This window comes from Taudactylus pleione, unplaced genomic scaffold, assembly GCF_031769625.1.
Source record: "Taudactylus pleione unplaced genomic scaffold, aTauple2 ptg000043l, whole genome shotgun sequence".
Lineage (NCBI taxonomy): Eukaryota > Metazoa > Chordata > Amphibia > Anura > Myobatrachidae > Taudactylus > Taudactylus pleione.
In genome coordinates this window covers 13098849-13121678 of record NW_028284445.1, presented here as the reverse complement: position 1 = coordinate 13121678, position 22830 = coordinate 13098849, and the positions used below count along the sequence as shown (strand labels likewise).

The window sequence follows — 22830 nt, the reverse complement described above, 5'->3', positions numbered from 1 at the left end:
GAAACTTGTGTTAGGGCTAGTCATATAGTATAGGTCTGAGATTACATTTCATCAATAAAAGATAGACTTTCATATATAAGCTAATTTTGCTGTAAAAGGAAAAGTTACACAAGCACTTTGGTCCTGTGCTATTTCTCATCTTACAGGGCAATGGTCCCGGCTCTCTGTTGGTCTTGCCCTGATCACACGGTAGATTGTCCATGGGAGACCTATACAATATTTAATGAATGAAAGTGCTACATCCTAAACTAAAAGGCCTAAATGTAGGCACACTGCACAAAATGGAAGGGGGAGAGGCACAAAGGTAGAATTAGTCAGACTGGACTTGTACAAGCCTCCCTGCAGCCTGTGCTATATGCAGTGCTTTATCTTTCTGGTTTTGGGCCAATACTAATCTTGGGATATAGAAAGCAAAGCAATCTCAAGGATAACAAAATGTGCCCTGATGTTCAAAAAATATGGCTGAAATGCACTGGAGCACCCAGAAAGATAAGGCAACATATATTTAGTTTAGGCTGTGGGAAGGCATGTTATGGGCAAGACACTAGTGTTCTGTAGTATAAATTTATTGCATTACACTATAAACAAGTAGGAAATTGATGCCACTCATATCTTATATACAGGCTGAGTCTTCCATATCCAAAATGCTTGGGACCAGGGGTATTTTGGATAATGGAATATTCCGTATTTTGGAATATTGGCATACCATAATGAGATATCTTGGGAATGGGACCCCAATATACACATAGTGTTCCCTCTAGCTCCGGCGGGAGGCAGGGCGCCGGAGCTAGAGAGGGCGCGCGCGACCGTGAAGGGGGCGTGGCCATCGGAAAAGGGGGCGTGTCTATAAGAAACGTCCCCTTTTCGTCACTCTTGGGGGCGTGCCCGGCACTTACTGACACGCCGGGCAGCCCCCAAGCCCTGCAGACAGGGAGAATAGATGCCGGGCGCATGCGCCCGGCGTCTGTTCTCCGGCGGTGACCGGGTCACTGCATGTTTCTCCACCCGCGGGACACTGCGTCCCGCGGGTGAGAACGGCTCCCGCAGGCTGTGAGGGCAGGGCGCTTTTTGCCCTCCTCCTGGAGGGCAGGGTGCTTTTTGCCCTCCAGAAGGAGGGCAGGGCGCCGCGCCCCGCTAAAACAGCCTAGCGGGAACGCTATACACACAGCATGCATTTATGTGTTAGATACACCTTATACACACAGCCCGCAGGTCATTTTATACAATATTTCCAATAATTTTGTGGCTCAAGCAAAGTTTGTGTACAGAAATGAAATTAATTTATGTTTCATATACACCTTATATACACAGCTTGAAGGTAATTTTATACAATATTTTTAATAATTTGTGCCTTAGACAAAGTTTGTGTACATTGAACCATCAAAAATCAAAGGTTTTATTATCTCAGTCAGGCCAAAATTATTCCGTATTTCGGAATATTCCGTATTTCAGAATATTTGGATGTGGGAGACTCAATCTGTATGTGATTTGCTTTCATGCCAAGCATGTGGACATGTTCTACAGATGGATCAGAAAAATCTAGTATCACTTTATAAGAGTACTACCTTATTTTTTGAAAAGTGAGGCAATGTATATGGTAGAGCTTGCAATCTCAGGCATTATAGCGCATTCATGAACTGTTCCGTAGGGATTCGCACGTCTCTCAGGTTAAACATGCAAACTGAATGTTAGCCAAGTGCTGGGGTTTGCTCTAAGAGCAGATTGCGTAATACGAGGTCAGTGGGAAACAAGTTCTGTCATTGATACCTTTCTACAGAACAGAATGTAGAATCACCTATAACAATAATGACTTCAGCAAGACTGCTAGAAGGCACAGACTCACATTAGTCATTTAAGAGTTATTCAAATGTCTGGTACAAAGCTTTTGAAGCAGCACTTTTTCTATGGTGCTGTACATACAGACCTTTTCTTTGCTCAAAGGGCGGTATTCAATTGTATCACCCCCCCCCCAACACGCCCAACAGGACCTATTCAATTGTTGCTCCCGTTGGGCGCAATCGGCCGCCAGCGCACCATTTCAGCTCGCAGCCCCAGGGGGGTGCAAGCTGAAATGGGCAAAAAGTGGCCTGTTTGGGTGCCCAAATTGCACTTTTCGCGATAGCGCTCAGCACTTTGGTCAGGGCTTTTACGCGGCTAAACCCGGCCACTATGGCAAGATCAGCGCAAAAATGGACATCAATTGATTTGCGCCCTCCATCTCCTGTCACTTTAGATGGGAAATCGGGCGCGCTTAAACAATTGAATCCTGCCCAAACAACCTAGTTTTTGGGAAAAGTAGAAGAAACTTGTCCAAGGTTACTGTGATTCCACTGATTTTTTGGTCGCCCAAAGGGTGATATTAAATTGTTTTGCCAATGGGGTCGAGTGTCACGGGACGCCCATTATTTAAAGTGCAAACTATTGGGCGCAAGGAGTTTGGTCGGATTTCTGCTTGCCACCTCAGGATGGTACGAGCAGAAATAATGGCCACCCACGGCAATCGCGCCCAGCGCCACAAACAATGGAATAGCTAACGTCACATTAGACGAGATCTGCGGCCGCAATAAAACAATTAAATTCCACCCCTCAGGGTCAGTCACTGTTCTAACCTTCTGAGCTACTGTTGGTCAAAGCTTAGGAAGCTTGGTTACCCCTTTGTGATTAATGTATTGTTATTTTACATTTAAAAGTGATACGCTAAAAAATACAGTTGCAGGCCCCAAACTTTTAGGTCCCACTAAATAAGCATCACAGTTCACAGTTTATATATTAACATCAAAGCTTTAATATTTACAGGCAAAAGGAACAAAAAGTTATTTTTCAAATGCAAAAAGCACTTCCAAAGCGTATCACATGCGGTCCAGCAGAAACATGGAATGGTGCCTCACTTAGCCTTGTTTGAACTGTGCACATCAAAAGAGCGCAAGAAACCATCCCATTAGCTGCGACTCAGAAATGGCATTGTACCGAGTTACTGACACATAAGTGTAAAAAACAGGCCCATCAGATTAAAGCCTTCAGGAGTAGGCACCATAGCATGAAGATGTCCATATTTCGAAGTTCTTTCTTTAATGGGCAATTTCACATGTAGGTATAATGCATCAGACTACATTAGCAAAAGTCCATCAAACTATTTATATTCTTAAAAGGAAAAAAAATGTTTTGTTCTGAAGTAACTTATAAAAGACTTGATGTTGATTCTGGTAGTTTTGAAAATAAAAATACTCAATGGCAAAGTGAATGTATTTTATTTTCTTTACTTACTTCATTTGTGTGCTGTAAGTACATTGATGCTGATGCGCCGATTGCCAGCAGAATGGTTGTAATTTGTCCCAGTTCAAAATTTATTTTCATGGAAAAGTCACTTTAAATAAAAACCTATCTATACTTAAGCTGGGTACACACTTACATATTAATCGGCCAATATATCTGCTGCCCGTTGGCCAGTGTGTACCCGCAATATGACTGTACAACGTCGTTCAGACACATCGCATTAGCTGTGCTGCACAGCCAATGGACAGATATGTCTGCAGACCGCCTGTACACACACAGCGGCAGCTGCGGGGAGGGGGGGTGGAACACGCCCCGACTCGCTCCCCGCCGGGACCCACGGGCAGAAACACATGATGGCCATACAGTGTGTATGAACTACCATCTGCAGATGTATCTGTATAGTGTGTACCCAGCATTAGGCTCTTAACTCGGTAAAGATGTCAAAAAATAAAAGAGTAAACTGACCCAAGTGGTACTACCACATTTTGGTAGCGTAAAATTACTAATTTTAACATTGTAAGAGGTAGTCAGCCCTATTATGATCCAAAGAATGGAACGGCATTATATTGGCAATTCAACAGAAGTGGACAGTGATAGAGCACAAGCCTGGGGGACGCTGAAAGGCTAATCTGGCCAGAACCTATGGTAGCAGAAGGGGACAGGAAGAGCTGGCTCACATGAAGGGGGGAGGGGGGATTCAATTCAAAGCGATGGTCACTATGTGCCTATCCGGAATGGCACAGTGGAGGCAAATCAATTGCTTTCGATGCCACACTAATTGATGGGTGCCAAATGTAGTAATTCAATTGTTTTGGGCGCCCATTAATTACAGTGCTTGTCACGCCCAATTACGTAGGGTTTAGCTGCGTATAGCGGTTAAATCCATCTAAAGTCCTGGTTAGGGCACCCAAACCACGGACTTATCAGACATTTCTGCTCGTCTCCTCAGGAAGGTGCGAGCAGAAATGCTGATGCTGGCGACTTCTCACGCCTTAACGGAGCACAAATGTAATTGCTCCGTTGGACGCCTGGCAGGCGTTTTCCAACTGAATAACCCCCATAAAGTCTGCCAGCAATCCAAGATTTCCCTCGCATTCCCAAAGAAGTTAGAGTAAAAACTAGCAATGTCTGCACTACCATAAGTGGCCGATATGCGCCAGTTTGAATAGAATTCCTCCCAAAGTGAGCAATGGCTGCCACCGGCATCCATACCAGTGAGTCAGCTGCTACTCCTAGGAAAAGACACACTGCAGGCTTCCATAGCCATTTTATATATGATCTTTATATTCTATTCTAGAATAATCCGTTACATGTGTATAGTGTTAATTCTAGCACCTGTCACAGCCCGTGCAATTCCTCTTTCCTGCCTGGGGTGTTGCTCTCTGTTCTGGGGCTTCTAGCACACTTTGGACTGTTTATCAGCAGTTTGTTGCATTAGCTGAGTGTGATAAAAGCACCAGAGCAGAGAGTGACACCCCAGGCAGGATAGAGGAACTGCACGGATTGTGACAGGTGCAGGGTGCTAGAATGAACAGTGTGTGTACAAATGAGACTGATCTGGAGGACTGACAGGTATCAGGGATGCTCAAATGATGTATTACTGTGATCTCTGATGGAAGTACTACGCATTATAACATATGTCAGACTGTGTTTTAATATTCTAAGGAAGGGAATTAAGGCAGGGATAAGTAACGGTGCCCAATGGAGCAATTCAGGAGCGACTGAATTACTTATCGCGCCCAAACGCACCAGGGATAACACATGCAAAAACTTTTGGCAGATTTCTCCTCGCCACCTCAGGAAGCAGAAATCTGGGTGCCTGCGACACTTGCGCCCAATCGGAGCAACAATTCAATAGCACAGTCAGGTGCCCATTACTAACAGGCGCCCAAACAACATTTGAATCTTCCCCAATGGGAACAGGCTTTTTAATGCCATTCTCAGTCGGTAAAAAGCGCAATAACAGCTAAGTTGTAATCAATCTATAGAGATAACTAGAGGCTAAATGGTAGTCAACAATGCTTTAATTGCACAATGCCCACAGCTGTTATGTCACCCATAGCAAACAAATCAGGTTGCTTTAATTTTTTAACCTGTGATAGAAAAGTGACAGATGAAATCTGACTGATTGTTATTAGCGACCAAATATAGTTGCACTAAATCATGTTGTAAAAAAACATCCTGCTTGTATCTAAATATGTATTACAGGCACATTTTGCTGACGAAGTATGACACAGATGGTTATGTGAATAGAAACTTGTTGTTTTATCTGCCATGAGAATTGTCCCACATACACCATACATATCTATTTATCAATTTATTGCAGCAATTCTGTATCAAACGTAAATTATGCTTCATCTTCCATGTGTGTTTTCCAAAAGGAATATAAAACAGTACAAAAAACCCATAAAGGCTCATGGTGAGCAGACGTGGGCAGATCAAAAGGGATGCAGTCAGGAAGCCGACGGTCGTAATGCCGACCGCTGGCTTACCGACTATCTGCCTTTTATAGTCAAATTTGGTCATCACCTGATCACATTTTCTGTCAGACCCAAATGACACTTCAAATATAACGATCGTATGTTGAATCTCTCTGTATGGCCAGATGAAAGTCAGGAACACTGTATAAAGTATTAGAATGTAAGCTCTCATGAGCAGGGACCTCTTCCCTCATGGGCTTCTCTTTACATTTTCTTCTACTCTCTACTCCCCATTAGGGCACCTAACACGGGACTGCCAACTCCCGGCAGCTTATTGTGAGTGCTTTAATCACTATTTCAGCAATGTATATAAGTTGTGTCCTTGTCCTGCACTGTAATGTACTGTAAGTTACTTGTTTCTTGTTCACCTATTAGTTCTATGTACTATGTAAGGCGCTGCGGAACACTTGTGGCGCCATATAAATAAAGGATAATAATAATAATATTATAGGGCCCATACACCTACGCGATCAGCATCCGTCATCACCATTTCTTTTTTTTACTTAGCACAGGATCTGTCGTAAGATCGATCCTGTGCCTCACACGCTCATTATGGGAATAGGGACAAACAGTCATTGAAATGACTTGAACTACCGCACGATGGATTGCATGTAAAAAAAAAAAATCTGAACATGATGGGATGGAACATACGTGCTGCACGTATGATCATAAGAGACGATTGAAGGACCCACGGGAGCGCGCATCAGATGAAAAAATGCACGATTTCTACAAGACTGAACGTACGTCGAGTCGAAAATCGTGTGATCGCCTAGTTATAGCGTAGGTGTATGGGGGCCTTTAGTCTACAGTGCAGAAGCCATTATCCTGGATATAGGTCTCTAAATCTAAATTACTGACAAAAAATAAATCTCACGTTGGCGATTTCTTTTTTTTATTTTCCTAAGAGAAATCCCAACATGGGATTTCTGTATCCAGCCACGTGTCTTCAGCAAGGGAAACAATCTGCTACATACTGCAAATGTAATAAAATCTTCCTAACAAGCAGTTATAATCAGTAATGCAGGAAGCATCTGATTTACTAACCACAGCATAGAAAATGAGACAGAAGGCGTCAAGCATGAAATACATAACAATAGATTACAGACAAAGCATGATTAGATGACTGAAGCAACCTTTTAAAGAATGTTTGATTCAAATGAGACAAATCTACATATGATGGGATTCTAAGCATGCCGATGATTGTATGTGCAAACAGAACATTTACAGTAACAAGGGCAGGATATGCATGATGCTTGTCAGAATGATCTGCATTTCATTACAATTAGATGGATGGAGATGGATGTCAAAACACCCTTCGTTTAATACACAGCGCTGTCCAGATTTCTTATAAGCATGGTACATACACACCTTAGCACATGCATAAGGGTAAGAAACTATTTAAAATGTAATAGAGGTGTTTAGCAGGAATTTGGGGGGTAACAGGAACATCTAGAGGACCATACATATAGGCTTTAAATTACCAACGATCAGTTCAGCAAAAGAGAAGTTATAGGATTACAGGTTATTACAAGGATTTATCGCCTGGCTCTCTCTCCTGCCATGAAATTGTACAGCGCACACACAACTTTCTGAAATCTCTGTTCACCAGAGACATTGGTGTCACTGGCTGCTATATAAAGCTCTATAAGATCTGGTATTATAAACTACCAAATCTGCAGAAGCCTAATAAAACGTGTATTGTCTTTGCTAAGATTAAAACGCAGATTTTAAAACCAGAAGAACACATGATAATCCCCCCCTCCCCACCCCAGAGCTGCTTTGTGAGACATTTCTTCAAAGCGTTTCCCCCCCCCTACCCGTCCGCCCTTTGACCCTCACCATGTAATGTGGGAGGCTTGGTATGAATTGTGCTCTTGTCCATCGGAGATCTCATGTGACGAGAATAAATTCCCAGGACAGACCTCAAAGAGATCTGGAAGAGTTTCTAGAAGGAAGGCATCTGTGTAAAAGCTTCTTATACAGCAACGTTCCCACATCAGCCCCTGCATAATGTGGTGTATGACGTACCCCACCGTCACCCGTGTTCTGTCTAACAAATAACAGAGGTAATGAAATGTGCTCTTAATCCTAACGTGTAGGAGAAAAGCAATCTAAAAAAGTTAAAAGCATAAAATATGCCTGCTTCACTATTTTTGCAACAGATAATTTCATGTCCATACGAAAAGTTGTCAGCATGACAGAAAAGTAATGTAAACCTATACACAAATGGAAGAGACTAGAAGTATATGCTAGCACAAAAGCCACAACTGAGCTAATCGTACACGTGTGCCATTAATGACACGTCAAGACTTTCCTCACTCCGATATTGCTTTGCATTCTTTGCAGCGGGTCATTAAGCAGCTCTCCCTCAGAGAGAAAGGGGATGGCACATTCTTCTGCTATGTCCACCCATTCCTTTTCTCTGAAGAGAGCAATTATACGCTCGCTGCGTGAGGCCTAATGGATTCTTTTGCACTGGGCGCCAGCAGATCAATAGCACTATCACAGTAAACAGCAGGGTATGAAATAACCTGCTATTTAACACTGCTGGGACAGACCTCAGAATTTGCTGCCCAAATGCACCTTTTTCTCATCCTTTTTGTCCCGAGTGTAGTTTATTTACTTAGAATGCCACCTTAAACAGTGCATAACAAATGATGATTTAAGCATTAGCAGATTATGCGGTGTTACAGTTGCTTCTTGTTGTCACAAACTGGCCACTGGGATAGTTCTCAGCAAATCCAACAGCTCTTACAGATTAAATAAACAAAATAAATGTAAAAAAAAGAAATAGGAGGATGTACTCTAAACTCGCAGAAGTTATGATCTAGCCTGCGTAATCCCAGCAAGGGCCAATCAGGAAACTTGCTGCACAATGACAGTGATCCAACGTTGCTAACAGTATGACTAGGTCAAAACAATTAGGACCACCATGAATATGTCCTGCAATTTACAGGAGGAAAATCCTAACCCCTTAAAATAGAATGTATACCCAGAACATGGATTCTACCAAGGAAACTTAATTTAAACATGTAAAAAGATGACATGAAATAGACCATATGACTGCAACAAACCGATACATATTACATTTTTATTTGCAGGTTACCGGATTTCATATCTATTTAATACATAGATGACAGGTCCACATTAAGGACCTGGTAGAATGTATAAGTAAACACGCTGTTAGCAGAATGATTTATATAGTACACTGGAATTTGGCACTAGATCAATCATATTAGTCAGCATCACATCACAACATTTCACAATGAGTTTTCACAACACAAACTTCCTGCCCTTTATTCGGCTTACTGGGAACTATGAAATCACAATTTGTATTATTTTGCCAGAACTCAAATAAACGTAGTCAACATTTAACAGGAAAGCAAATACTGAATATCTCTGAATGTCAACTGATACAAAGCAGACACTTTGGGGGTGATTAATTTAACAGCGGGACTTACCGCAGGATTTTTAGCTCTTGGGTTAAGTGCCCAGAGGCTCAGAGCTATGCATTTACTGCCTGTGGTAACAGCGCAACTAGCCCTCAGGAGGGCATGAGCAGGAATCCGCATTAAGTGCATGCTCAGGGCTAGTTGCGGGCTTACCGTAGGCAGTAATTGAATAAATTGAATAGCTCCAGGCACTTAACTTGGAAGTTAAAACCCTGCGACTAATTGAATTTCACCCTTACAGTCTCTTTCGCACATAATGTGAACGCAATTTTGCATGCCTGCCGCAAACTAAATGATAATGTAACTAAACGCTACTATTCTGGGTTGTACGCATTTGTGCAATCTCACCACCTAGGTACTCGGTCCATTAGAGCAGCTGTCATCACTATCAACGGTAGTTACACTTACACTATGTCAGGTGCATGGTGCAACTGAAGCTGGCGTGCACACTGCATGCCCACTACTCAGTATAGCGAGCACGTCTTACTGCATGGCCGCAACAACTATGGACGTTTCTTTTATGTGCAAACGCTGTGTCACCGCCCAGTTGACATCCAGTAATGCCTGTTTAGCGGTGTGTGTAGCCTGCGCTCTATGCAGCGTTCTTAAAATCGCTAAACTGCTGTAGCTTTTTTTAACCCACACGATCATAAAAACAACTCAAATAGGGAAACAGAAAGCAAAAATAAATGGCTCGATTCAACTGAACGCAAATTAAATAGCGCCAGAAGGGAGCTACTGGAGCTATTCAATTCAATGCGCTGTTAGGTCGGAGAATGCCCGTTCTCCAGACCCTCACGCCTTAAACAGGGTGTTTAGTCGCAAGAACGGACATTCTCCAACTAAACTGCCCGGCGCGATGCGGATTCCGTGGCGCTAAGGGCAGAAAACCGCATTGCGCCTGTACTTTTGCTGGATTTCTGCTCGCACCGCTCCTGGAGGTGTGCAAGAAGAAATCCTTAACATCGCGCTAAATTGAATAGCTACGGGAGCACCCTCCTGGCGCTATTTAATTTGCGTTCAATAGAACTGAGCCCAAAGAATGTATGCGATTTTGTATAAGACAGCATTTTTCAATGATTTTGCAGAGAGATATAAAGCAGCATTTATTTATTTTTTTACATAAAAGCAACCTTTAAAAAGGTTGCCGCTTTAAATGCAGGTGCAGAATTGCAAAAAAACAAATCTGCACTTTTACAAATTTGTACCTCATTGTATTCCCCCATATGAGTTTAAATACAGAAAGTACAGGATAAATGACTAGAAGTCAGCACAATTTGGTGTCAGTGGTGTGCTTGATAGCAAAGTAGCGCAATAGTGGGGTGGGGAAAAAAATAAAATTGATTATTGAAAAAAAATCAATATATTTAAAAAGTCTAATTTCACAAAATAAGATTAAAGTAAAACAATTCCTATAGTCAATGAATGTATACAAGATAGGCAAATAATTACAGTTTCCTTTAGCTAATATGACAAAAATAAATATAACACCTGTATTTGGACACAGGAAACTATTAAAAAAAATGTCCCTTCACAGAAACATGGCACATAAAACATGTGACTCCAATGCACATCAGATCACTGACGTATAGGCCTGAAAAGAACATCAACAAGTTATCAGTAAAATCAATAGCTGTTATAGGAAGGTAGCAAAAAAGTTACATGGCTGCCGTACAATGTGAACTCATAATTTACAGCAGGGGTCTTCAACCTGTGGCCCGCCGATCACGGATGGCCGTGGAGCTGTTCCCCATGGCTGCCGATGGTACGTGTAGAGCGGACAGCAGTGAGTGTGGTCTGTACTACACAGAAAAACACCGCTGCCGAGTAGTACACTGATGTGCCTGTTTTGGCAGCCAATGAGAGTCAGACAGACTCTCATTGGCTGCTCCACCCACGGCCGGAGCCAGTCTAGAGCACACTCATGAGCTCCACCTTCCGGCTCCTGCAGTGGACAATGGGAGAGACGTCATGACGTCTCTCCCATAGCGTAGAGCGGACCAGGAGAATGGAGGAGCGGACAGCGGCATTCAGGTAAGTGGGTTTTTTTGTGTGTCTTTGTCCTATATATGTAAGTGGCACTGCATACGGGTGGGAATCACTGCATAGGGGGGACCACTACTGGGGGAACTGTATAAAGGGCACTACTACTGGGGGCACTGCATAGGAGGGACCACTACTGGGGGCACTGCATAGGAGGGACCACTACTGGGGGCATTATATAAGGGGAACTGCATAATGGGGACCACTACTGGGGCCATTGCAGAGGGGGGCAGTTATGGGACAAAACTGTTTGAGGATGGGGGCAACTATCGAACATCCAGCACATGCACCAACCCCCAAATGATCACGGGTCCCTATAGTAACCAGGCTAACCTGGTCGATATCAACCAGGTTTGCGTGCATGCACAGGTGATAGTCGATATCGACCATCCGTGCCTGCGCATCGACTGTTTGGTGGTTGGAAGGGCCCAAAAACAGGACGAAATGAACGAAATCGTTATCGTCCTGTTTAATTGTACCGTGTGTATGCACCACAAGGCAGCAAGTGAAGTCAGTTCTTAAAAGTATTGGAAGTAGGAAAAATGGGCACACATAAGGATCTGAGTGACTTTGACAAGGGCCAAATTGTGATGGCAAGACAACTGAGTCAGAACATCTGCAAAAGGGCAGATCTTGTGGGGTGTTCCCATATGCATTGGTTAGTACCTACCAAAAGTAGTCCAAGGAAGGACATCCGGTGAACTGGCGAAAAGGTCATAGACGCCAAAGGCTCCATGATGCACGTAGTGAGCGAAGCCTATGCCACGGAAGAGCTACTGTAGCACAAATTGCTGAAAAAGTTAATGATGGCTATGATAGGAAGGTGTCGGAAAACACAATGTCAGAGTGGCCCATGCTGGCTCCTGTCCACTGACAAAAGCGCCGACAATGGGCACGTGTGCATCAGAACTGAACCACGGAACAATCTAAGGTTGCCTGGTCTGATAAATCACATTTTCTTTTACATCAAATGGACGGCCGCGTGTTTGTGCGTCGTTTACCTGGGGAAGAGATGGCACCAGGATGCACTTTGGAAAGATGGTATGCCAGTGGAGGCAGTGTGATGATCTGGGCAATGTTCTGCTGGGAAACCATCATGGTTCAAGATGTTGATTTGGCCTCCATATTCCCCAGATCTCAATCCGATCGAGCATCTGAGGGATGTGCTGTAAACACAAGTCCAAGGCCTGGAGGCCCCATACAGGACTTAAAGGATCAGCTGCTAACGTCTTGGTGCCAGATACCACAGGACACCTTCAGAGGTCTTGTGGAGTAGATACCTTGACGGTCAGAGCTGTTTTGGCGGCACAAGGGGGACCGATACAGTATTAGACAATTGATTTTAATGTTATGGCTGATCAGTGTGTGTGTGTGTGTAATATATATATACATATATATACATACACACATTAAGCACTAATACCCTACCTACAGATAAACACTTTATAGAATTTTGCATCCTCACACTATATGGAATGACTGTAAAATGCAGTACACAGTAAATACCATGTTCTTAAATAGCCATTTTTGCTGTTTAATTCCCCCCAAAAATGGACGTAAAGGAAGTAGTACAGAAAATAATAAATCGATTACAGTTTTAGATTTTGGCATGCCAATAAATATGCTGACACTAATTATAAAATAACAGGTTGGTTTGTTTAAGCTATATAATCTGGATTTGGTAGTTACTCTTTCAACTGAGATCTTTCTTACTTTAAAACTTTGGGAAAGGAAACTACAGTAAAACAGTGACGTCAAGGTCTGTGTTAGGTAACTCACACCAGTATAAACATGTCAGTAAGACCATGTCTCACAAAAACATTTCCTGATAAAATGAATGATACAGAAATATCAAAATGATTGTATAAAGCACAAAAACAGGACTGAATATTGCACACACAAGATTACCATTCACTGAACTCCCACCGAAAATATTACTAAATTCTTCAGTAAAGATTGAGACTGCAAATAGGGAAGTAAAGATTTTGGATATCACTAACAAACTGCAGTTCAGATAAAACTGATACAATTTAAGCAACACAAACTGTATTAAATGCGGATATTTCACATTAGTATGTATGCAATGTATTTCTACTTCCCTTAATTTTTTGTGTAATCAATTAAGATCGTAACAGAACTACCCATCGAATGACAATGTACTAGGGTACAGCGATGGGGACAAACCACGCACTAAAAGGCAGCACATATTACAAAAAGAGTCAGCTAATATAGTAAAAGGTAGTGATCCTAATTCAGATCAAAATATGAAGGCTCCAAAAATTATCTGCTAATGAAGTCATTATTGGTTGTTTCAGTGTTCCAGAAGAATCTGCACTTACACACATATACATATAATATATATATATATATATATACATACACATACATACATACACATATACACACAGGCATCAAAATGTGCGGTAGGTTTTTGCTATCAATCCTAAAAAGTCTAGAGCGGATATGACAGTAAATGATAGAAATTATTATAAAGCTAACCACTCTTGAGGAAAGTTTTCAATACAATCCAAACCAAAATTCAGTGACTAATCGATGCCAATAGCAATGGCTATTATTTAACCTGTACAGCTTCAAATAATGCTAAACAAATGTCTAATCTAAGTAGAAGTGGTAACAATGGTCAAGCTGGATTCCTGATTGAATGCCCTAACACCAAGGCGGACAGAGTGGCATCTTACCATATCCACTGGCACAGGATTGGACATCTTGATAATGACAGGAAAGCCACAAATCAGATTAATCGGATGGCGCTCACTTCCCAGTGACTGGTTTTAATCCAGAGGTCTCCTAGCTGAGAATGAGAGGTCCCAGGCAGGTGAAGAGTCCAGAGGTCAGCAATGACATGGGGCGTGTTAGCCCCTCTTCTATTAAAGATGGAGAGGATGAAGGGTAGTACTCTCAGAAGCTGGGTTAGGATGAAGGGTGTTACTCTCAGAAGCTGGGTTAGGATGAAGGGTGTTACTCTCAGAAGCTTGGTGAGGATGAAGGGTGGTACTCTCGGAAGCTGGGTGAGGATGAAGGGTGGTACTCTCGGAAGCTGGGTGAGGATGAAAGGTGGTACTCTCGGAAGCTGGGTGAGGATGAAGGGTGGTACTATCAGACGCTGGGTGAGGATTAAGGGTGGTACTCTCAGACGCTGGGTGAGGATTAAGGGTGGTACTCTCAGACGATCTGCGGGGATGAAAGGTGGTACTCACAGATGCTGGGTGAGGATGAAGAGTGGTACTTTCATATGTTGGGTGAAGGGTGGTACTCTCCAACGCTGGGTGATATGAGCTGCCCTCCCCCTGCGCAGTGTACAATGTAAAGTTTCACTCCAGAGGCTGCAGGGGGTGAGGAGGTTAAACAGGAGGAGACTGCGGACACCTTTCCCGATTGTGTCAGGTAAGAAACAATAATAAAAATAGCTGCTTGTCCCGATCTAAAAATACCTCAAAGGGTGGGATCACACTGCACTCACACACAAACAGCAGCCCCGAGTCTGTGCGACCCCCCTCACATCCCCCGAAACTGCGTCACCGACCGACGGGCACCGAGCTCTGACACGGGAGAGGACGGAGATTACACCGCGGTTGCCAGCTCCGTGTCCCCCGCAGCCCCTCCGTGCACTGTTCACAGCCGGCGGCGCAGCGCTCAGACGCTCCTTCCCTTTCCTGTCATCGTCTCTCTGGCAGAAACATGGCCGCTGCGGAGAATGGGCGGGGCTTGCTGCTGGGGATCCGTGTGGCCACGCCCTCTGGTTGAATGGGGCTGGGCTCAGCGACTCGGGAGGACTGCGCATGCGTACCGTGCGCGGCGGCGGCCATTATGTGCAGGAGTGTGTGGAGTGCCGGGAGATGTAGTCCCTGCAGGGCTGTGTGCAGCTTGTAGTTCTAAGTGACGTCACGTGATTTATGATTGGTGTATATGCTGTGTGAGGGCTGTGTTGTGATTACAGAGCGGGAGTGGAGGAGGAGACCCCTGGGGGTCGCTCGTGACATCATTGCGCCTCAGATAACTGAGAAAACAAACCTCTGCCCGCATGTATCTGCTTATTATTTGCAGTGTTGCAGCCAGGCTTTCCAGACACAGCTATGGGGCTCTGAGAGACTCATCCCAGTGCAGCCATCATCCCTGCACATACTCGCCCGCTGCAGCAGCCAGACGATTACATCACCAGCAGGTCTGGGGCACATGACATTACTGACATGGGGCCTGATTGAGAGTTTTACGCAGTACACGCACAGCAGCTGCGTCTTTGTGCTGTGTGTACATATGCTCTTGCTGCAGGATGCGTCTTGTGTAAATTGACACCTCCTGCATCCAAGGATGCTGCACGGATCATCTGCAAAAACATTGGCCATATGAGTAAAAGGCTCCATACACTTGAGCCGCGATTCAACATTCTGCTGACGCCAACCCGATCCGTGGATATCAATGATCCATCGGCGGATCTAGAAAATGTTAAAAATACCAGGACTACCCAATTCCGACCATTTTCAGGTCGGGATCAGGGAATCGAGATTATTAAACATGATGAATATTCCCGATCTCACCATTGCTGTTGTATGCAAACCATGGGGATTGTTTACAAAACTGAATCAGGCTAATACACAGGTTCTCAAACTCGGTCCTCAGGACCCCAAACAGTGCATGTTTTCCAGGTCTCCTCACAGAATCACAAGTGAAATAATTATCTCCATCTGTGGATCTATGAAAAAATGTGTCAGTGAGTAATGAATACACCTGTGCACCTGCTGGGTGACCTGGAAGATGTGAACTGTGTGGGGTCCTGATGACCGAGTTTGAGAACCTCTGGGCTAATACATATTAGGCAGTTCATCTATAGGCTTCTCAACTGCTGTATAACAAAACATTATTGGGCCCCACTACATATATATGCAGCGCATCGGCGTCAGTCACACCAGCTAAATTTGCCTTTTTCCAATGTTTCAGTGTCTTGTATTATGTCACTTTCATCAGGGATAATAAAATAATCTAGCACTCGCCGTTAGGTAGCTTTCAATACACCATGTGCACCGTCCGGATACTCAGGAGCTCATTCAGAGCCGCTCGCAAGCAGCTCGATGGTGCCCCACTGTGCACGGGCCGCGTCTGGCGTGAGCGAGCCCTGTCCAGCGACTGCAGCTCAGTCGCTGCGGGGCTTGGTACAAGACGGGGCTGCTATTGATGGTGAGTGACAGCTCGCCCCGTTTTGTAGGCGGGGAGGGGGTAGCTGCACAAACACAGGCGTTCCCTTAGGTACGCCTGGTGTCTGTGGGAGGCCCTACTGACATCACTAGTGATGTCAGTAGTGGACTTCCTGCTCTATTAGAGCAGGGAGTCCACTCGGCCTTGCGGTAGCCGAGACCCTACCACAGGGTCTCGTCGCAAGGCTGATGGTCGCGATTATCGCGACGGCCTCCTGCCCGCTTGCACAAGCTGTGGGAAGTCTCCCACAGCTTTGCGAGCGGCCAGACAAAAAAAAAAAACTCCCACAGACCCTGCGAGCTGCCTGCGGCAGCGAGCGGGTCTGTATCAGGGCCTCATAAATAATGTATGCAAATAATTATTATTACCAGTTATTTATATAGCGCACACATATTCCGCAGCGCTTTTACAGAGAATATTCGGCCATTCACATCAGTCCCTGCCCCAGTGGAGCTTACAATCTATATTCCCTACCACATGCACACACATACACACACTAGGGGTAATTTTGTTAGGAGCCAATTAACCTACCAGTATATTTTTGGAGTGTGGGAGGAAACCGGAGTACCCGGAGGAAACCCACGCAAGCACAGGGAGAATATACAAACTCCACACAGTTAGGGCCATAGTGGGTATCGAACCAATGACCTCAGTGCTGTGAGGCAGTAATGCTACCATTACACCATCTGTGCTGCCAATAATTGCAAGACCTATCAGACGCTAGCCTCAGCATGTGTGTGTCTTTATAAACCACAAACCCAAAATGACTTGATCAATTGCATCTTCATTTATTCACATTATTTATAATTTATTTTACACATCCCACACAATACCTAAAAAAAAAAACAGGTTGCCTAATGCTGTCCATTAGTCACACCAGTAGTATTGGTGATATTGGGCAACTGTTTTTTTTTTTCTTTTTAATATATCCTTCTTTCAGACTTACAGTGGGTGGCGCACCAAGATGGTTATCTGCAAGTCAGGAACTAAATATTACACTCTCACTGCCTCTTTGCATCCTAGATAGGAAATCATTGCCACTAATGAGATCAAGAACAGCATCAACATTAAATATCTATGCTGCAATAACACCACAGGCTTTGTAGGTCCAAATGCTGGAGATTCTTAGTAACTAGAAAATGTAAAATGCGGGCTAGATGATAAGATTCACTGATAAATTTAGGAAGATCAAAAATAATTTTCGATCTGCCACATCCTTACAGTTCCTTCTCAATTGTCCGTACCAGCATTTATCGTCTCATACATATTGTGGCTATTGACAGAGGGCCTGATTCAGAGCTGAACGCTCTGAATCAGGGCCCTCCTACCTTTTTTTGGAGCGTCCTCATGGACGCTCGCATAGCTGTGGGTTACCACCCACAGCTTATGCGAGCGTCCTTGATGATGGTCGCGATGGTCTTGACCATCGCAACCATCGGGCTTGCGACGGAGACCCTGCGGTAGGGTCTCGCTGCCGCAAGCCCGGGAGTGATTTTGGCTCTATCAGAGCCAAAATCACTACCACTAACATCACTAGTGATGTCAGTGGGGCCGGCTTGAGACGGTAGGCGTTCCCATGGGAACGCCTCCGTCTGGCAGGCATGCCCACCAAAGGGGGCGTGCTGTCAATCAACATCAACAGCACGCCCCCTTTGGTGCGAGACCCGGAGCGATGGAAAGCCCGTCGCTCCCCGGGTCTCGCGCATGCGCACGACGGAGCTCCCTCCGTCGTGCGCATGCGCAGTGGGGAACATCGACCCGCTTGCGAGCGGGCGGGTCTGAATGACCCCCAGAATGCATAAAGACATGACTCTGCCCAGCATTGACATATCTAACATCAGCTATATCTGAAACATATACAGTGTCAGGATTCACAGGGATATTAGGGATTCGTTTAGTTGCGGAGTTTGGCGTGGCTCAACCCCAAAGGGTACAGAGTCTAACAGGTACCTGGTTTTCACCAAGGAACCCCACAAGGGCATTTAGTCTTTGCTGCAGGAGACGTGGTTCCCTGGATGAGTACCACCAGTAAATCAATTCCACAGAAACAACTGTCTGATGCTGACCGCAAATGCACAACTGGCGCTCATAGGTGTTTTCCTCATTGTTCACCCTGACATATAGGCCTATATGATTTTATGTGCATATTTTAAATGATGTCTAATAGTAAATGCTTATTTTGCAAGCAAAATAATGGTTAAAAAATGTAGTTATTAGCGTCACCTCTTCCCCTACAGAATTAATTTTAAACTCCTAACCGTCATGTACAAGGCCCACTCCTACTCCATTGCTCCCTACATCTCCACCCTCATCTCAAAACACGCTCCCTTCAAACCTTTATGGTTGGACAATGACCGCCGTCTTTCCTCCCCTCTGGTTACCACATCTCACTCCAGAATCCAAGATCTCTCCTGAGCTGCCCCTCCACCATTGGAACGTTCTCCCTCTTTCCATCAGACTATCCCCCAGCCTGCATTGCTTCAAGCGGGCTCTGAAAACCCACCTGTTCATAAAAGCATAACCATCCACCCAGGGCTGCCATCAGAAATCGTGGGGTCCGGTACTGACAAAGAAGGCCAGGTCCCCCGGTGGATGGCGCAGAGGTGGGTGGAGCTATATGTAATGTGGGAGGAGCTACACAGGGAGAGTTGGACGTCAATTAGAGACCACAAATGGTAATTGCAGGAGTAAATTCCAGAAATGGTAATTGTAGAGACTGCGCAAGCTCAATGTCCAGAAAATTTCCTGTCGCTCTGCTATCCACAAAACCAGAGATATCCACTGCACGTTGCTTGAATGATAATTGAGCAGGTACACTACTAACACAGAATTTTTAGAAGAGACTAGACGTACGCCCAAATTAATCTCCTCCACTTAATTTAGGCTCTGTCGTTTCCCAACTTGTTAAGACAGTCACGAGCAATGTGGCCCTTGCCGCTACAATAGAGACATAGGGCCCGATTCAGACCCATTCGCTAGATGCGGCCGCTCGCTCCCAGTGTATGCAAATTCAGCTAAGTGACGCCAAGGCAGACTATCGCACGGCAAGGCATAAACACGCCCACTATGTCTTGGCGTGCGATCACTTTGTGTTTACAGACGCCCACCAGCCTGTCTTTAGCCATCCACTAGCGAACGTCATCTCCAGGAAGTATATACAACCATCGGTACATCGGGTTCCACTCGGATCTGACCGCAGCACTTGCGGTTGTCTTTACCCTACCGTAAGCACTGCGAGCAGTTCAGTGTGAAAACCAGCCAGGTGACGTGTACTTTGACACTGCCTGTTAATTATGCACGCCTCTGAAACGGCGTTGAAACACTCTGGCACGCCTGTGTTCCCAACTCCACTCCCCCATTACTCTTGCTCTGCCCCTGTTACCACCCACAAACGGCGTCTCCTGTCTCTCATTCCACTGGGCTGTTTTTGCTGTGCAAGCGAGCGCTTCCCGATCGCTTGAACTAGCTCGCACACGCACACTACGATGCCTACGCATTCGCAAATGCATAACATCGGCAGCGTATGAGCGAGCGCCCGTTTGCGAGAGGGTCTGAATCAGGCCCATGGTCCTAATGTCCATCTCCTGTGTTTTTCTCCTGCTGGAAGTCTGAGCACTCCAAGCTGCATAGACTCTGCTGGTTCCTCCATTGTTACTGGAAAGGCAGTCTGGGGGAAAAACAAAGGCCATTCATTTTCCATCCTACGTTCCTTAATCGGTCGATCAATTTTAATAGTAAGCTCCATGAGCTTGTCCAGTTTCTCAGGAACTGGATATTGCACCAAACAGTCTTTAATTTAATCAGATAACCCCAGACAGAACTGGCTATGGAGATCCGGATCGTTCCATCTGCAGTCAGTGGACCAGCGCCTAAATTCTGCACAATAAGGGTCTCATTCAGACCCGGTCGCAAGCGCTGAGCGCTCGCAACTGGGTCGATGTGAAGGCCCTGCGCATGCGCAGCGGCCGCACTGCGCGTGCGCTGGCCCCAGGGCGAGAAAGAAATTCTCTCGCTCTGGAGCTCACTACAAAAGGGTCAGCTGTCGATGTTGATCGACAGCTTGCCCTGTTTTGTAGGATGGGCGGGGGGGTGACTACACAAACGGAGGCATTCCTTAAGGAACGCCTGCCGTTTTGTGGGCGGCCGCACTGACATCAGCAGTGATGTCAGTGGGGAGCTTCCTGCTCGATCAGAGCAGGAAGCTCCCTGGGGCTTGCGGTTGCCGAGACCCAACATTAGGGTCTCGTCGCAAGCCCCGATGGTCGCGATGGTCTTGACCATCGCGACTATCAACCTGGTCGGTCGCTAAAGCTGTGGGTGGTAACCCACAGCTTAGCTAGCGACCAGGAGGCCGCACTAAAAAATACAAGCGGCCACCCTCATTCAGAACGAGCAGTCGCTTCTTGCGACCGCCTCTGAATAAGGGCCTAAGTCTCTGCAGTGTTATGATCCTACCTCAGGGTGCGCAGGTGTGCCTCTGCTGACGCAGCCCTGTCAGGATCATCATACAGCAGACCCAAAGCAGCAAAGAAAGCATCCACAGACTGCAAGGCCTGACTCAATCCAAAAGCCCTGGTCTGTGGATCTCCTTGCAAGGAAATAACCACTCCTACTCATTGAATTCTCAGACCCAGAGGAGTAAAGGTGCGTACACACAAGACGATATTTTGCACGTTTCACCTGATTTCGATGCATCGGAACGACAAATCATGTAAAATATGTCCAAATTTTGAGTGTCTACTCACGATACCGATGTGTGTACCTGCGGGTCGTACATCGCATCTTCAGATCTTGCCTACAGCAGGCAAGATCTGCCAATCTCGTACATGGCGCACTGGAAATCGTTAAGGATGCATGATAGATTATTGGTCACATCGGACATTTTTTAGCACCTTATCGTGTCCTGCAGTGCCGTGGAGCTGCCAGGGAGAGTTCAAGAGAAATCGCTCACGATATCGCATTGTGAGCACATCGTCTAGTGTGTACGCACCTTAAGGCCTCGAGCGAAAACACAGTTTGCAACTTTCTTTAAAGTTTAAGAAAAGGTTACGTTCACCAGAAAAACGATACGACACCCGCAGAGAATGCACTGAGGACCCACTCGCAAAGTGAGTGACAGGTAGTCAGCATTTGAGGGTGGTAACGGAGGGATGGTTAGAAAAACGCAGGCGTGTCTGACCATTTAAACGCCGTTTCGTGGGCGTGCATAAATTCGCCATTGCAATCTCCTGTGCAGTATGAGACCTCGCTGCGTGTCAGGAGAGCGCTGCAGTGTTTGCTGCTGGTCAGGCTTGACTTACATGCTACATGACTGCCTGCTGTGCGTCGATGGTACCGATGTTTACTCTGTTGCATGTCTTACGGATATGAGCAGGATGTAGTGGGCGTCCCTATGCTCGGGTAAGCTTTGGAAGGCATTAGCGTATATTACCAATTGCAATCCGTGAGAGTATTCAGTTGCGTTTGCATTACCGCTTGTCTCTGAATCAGGCCCTTAGAGCATAACCTCTAATGAAGGAGACCTTAAAGTCAGTATCGACATGTCAAGGTCTACTTCTATGAGAATTTAGAGCATCTGGGCCAAGTTCTTCTAGACACAGTACTCTCCCTTTAATAGCTTCTGAATCTGAACCAGGTGAAGGATGATGTGTCTGTTCAGGATCTGCATTTCTTTCCATGTGTCAGTATGATGAATTCCTATCTTTGTTCACTGTATAATTTTGATATGTACGTGTATCCCCGAGGCTTGAAACCTGGTCCACATGTGTCTTAATGTTCTTTATCAAAATTTACTTCTTCAATGGTATCGTTTTTCTCTAATATTACTAAATTGCCTTAAGCTGACTAATATATTTAAGATCTATATCTGTTCAGTCTTTTACTGTTACCAAAGGATCAGATTAGATAAATAACATATTAAACTGAATATGGATTTATTATACTGATATAGAGAAAGATAGAGACAGAGAGAGGTCAGAATACTTAAAGGATAAATGCTGTTGAAAAGTTTTTGGTTGAGGTATAGGAGTTTGTATAAAACATGAAAGTATACTTACTGTGGACCTTCCATTTGGTCTGGATCATGTGGTTTGATTATCGAATCTCTATGATCCTCCCGAACGTCATATAGCCAACCACACGCTGTTATAGAGGGCCTGATTCAGCAGTGCACAGCTGTCCGGCAGCAGACATTCAGTGACTGACAGTCTCCTGCCGTTCCTGAGCAGGGAGAGGGCAGCGACGGCCTCCGTTTCCCAAAACAGAGGCGTTTATCCGCCATTGGGCAGAGTGAAGAGGCCAGGATCTCCGTCGGCTGACAGAGATTTCCTGGCCTCTTTTGTGTATCTGCGTTGTCTGGCTTGCTTGACCTC

At 45.1% G+C, this 22830-nt stretch overlaps 1 protein-coding gene across 1 annotated transcript in view; it reads right to left on the bottom strand.

Moving 5' to 3' along the window:
• Positions 1–14981, bottom strand: part of UBL3 (ubiquitin like 3) — a 181457-nt gene extending 166476 nt beyond the window's left edge. Inside the window, exon 1 of the mRNA XM_088460263.1 lies at positions 13948–14981. Coding sequence (XP_088316389.1) covers positions 13948–13974 — 27 coding nt within the window. The 5' untranslated portion in view covers positions 13975–14981. The remainder of the gene's footprint in view (positions 1–13947) is intronic.
• Positions 14982–22830: the final 7849 nt, after the last annotated feature.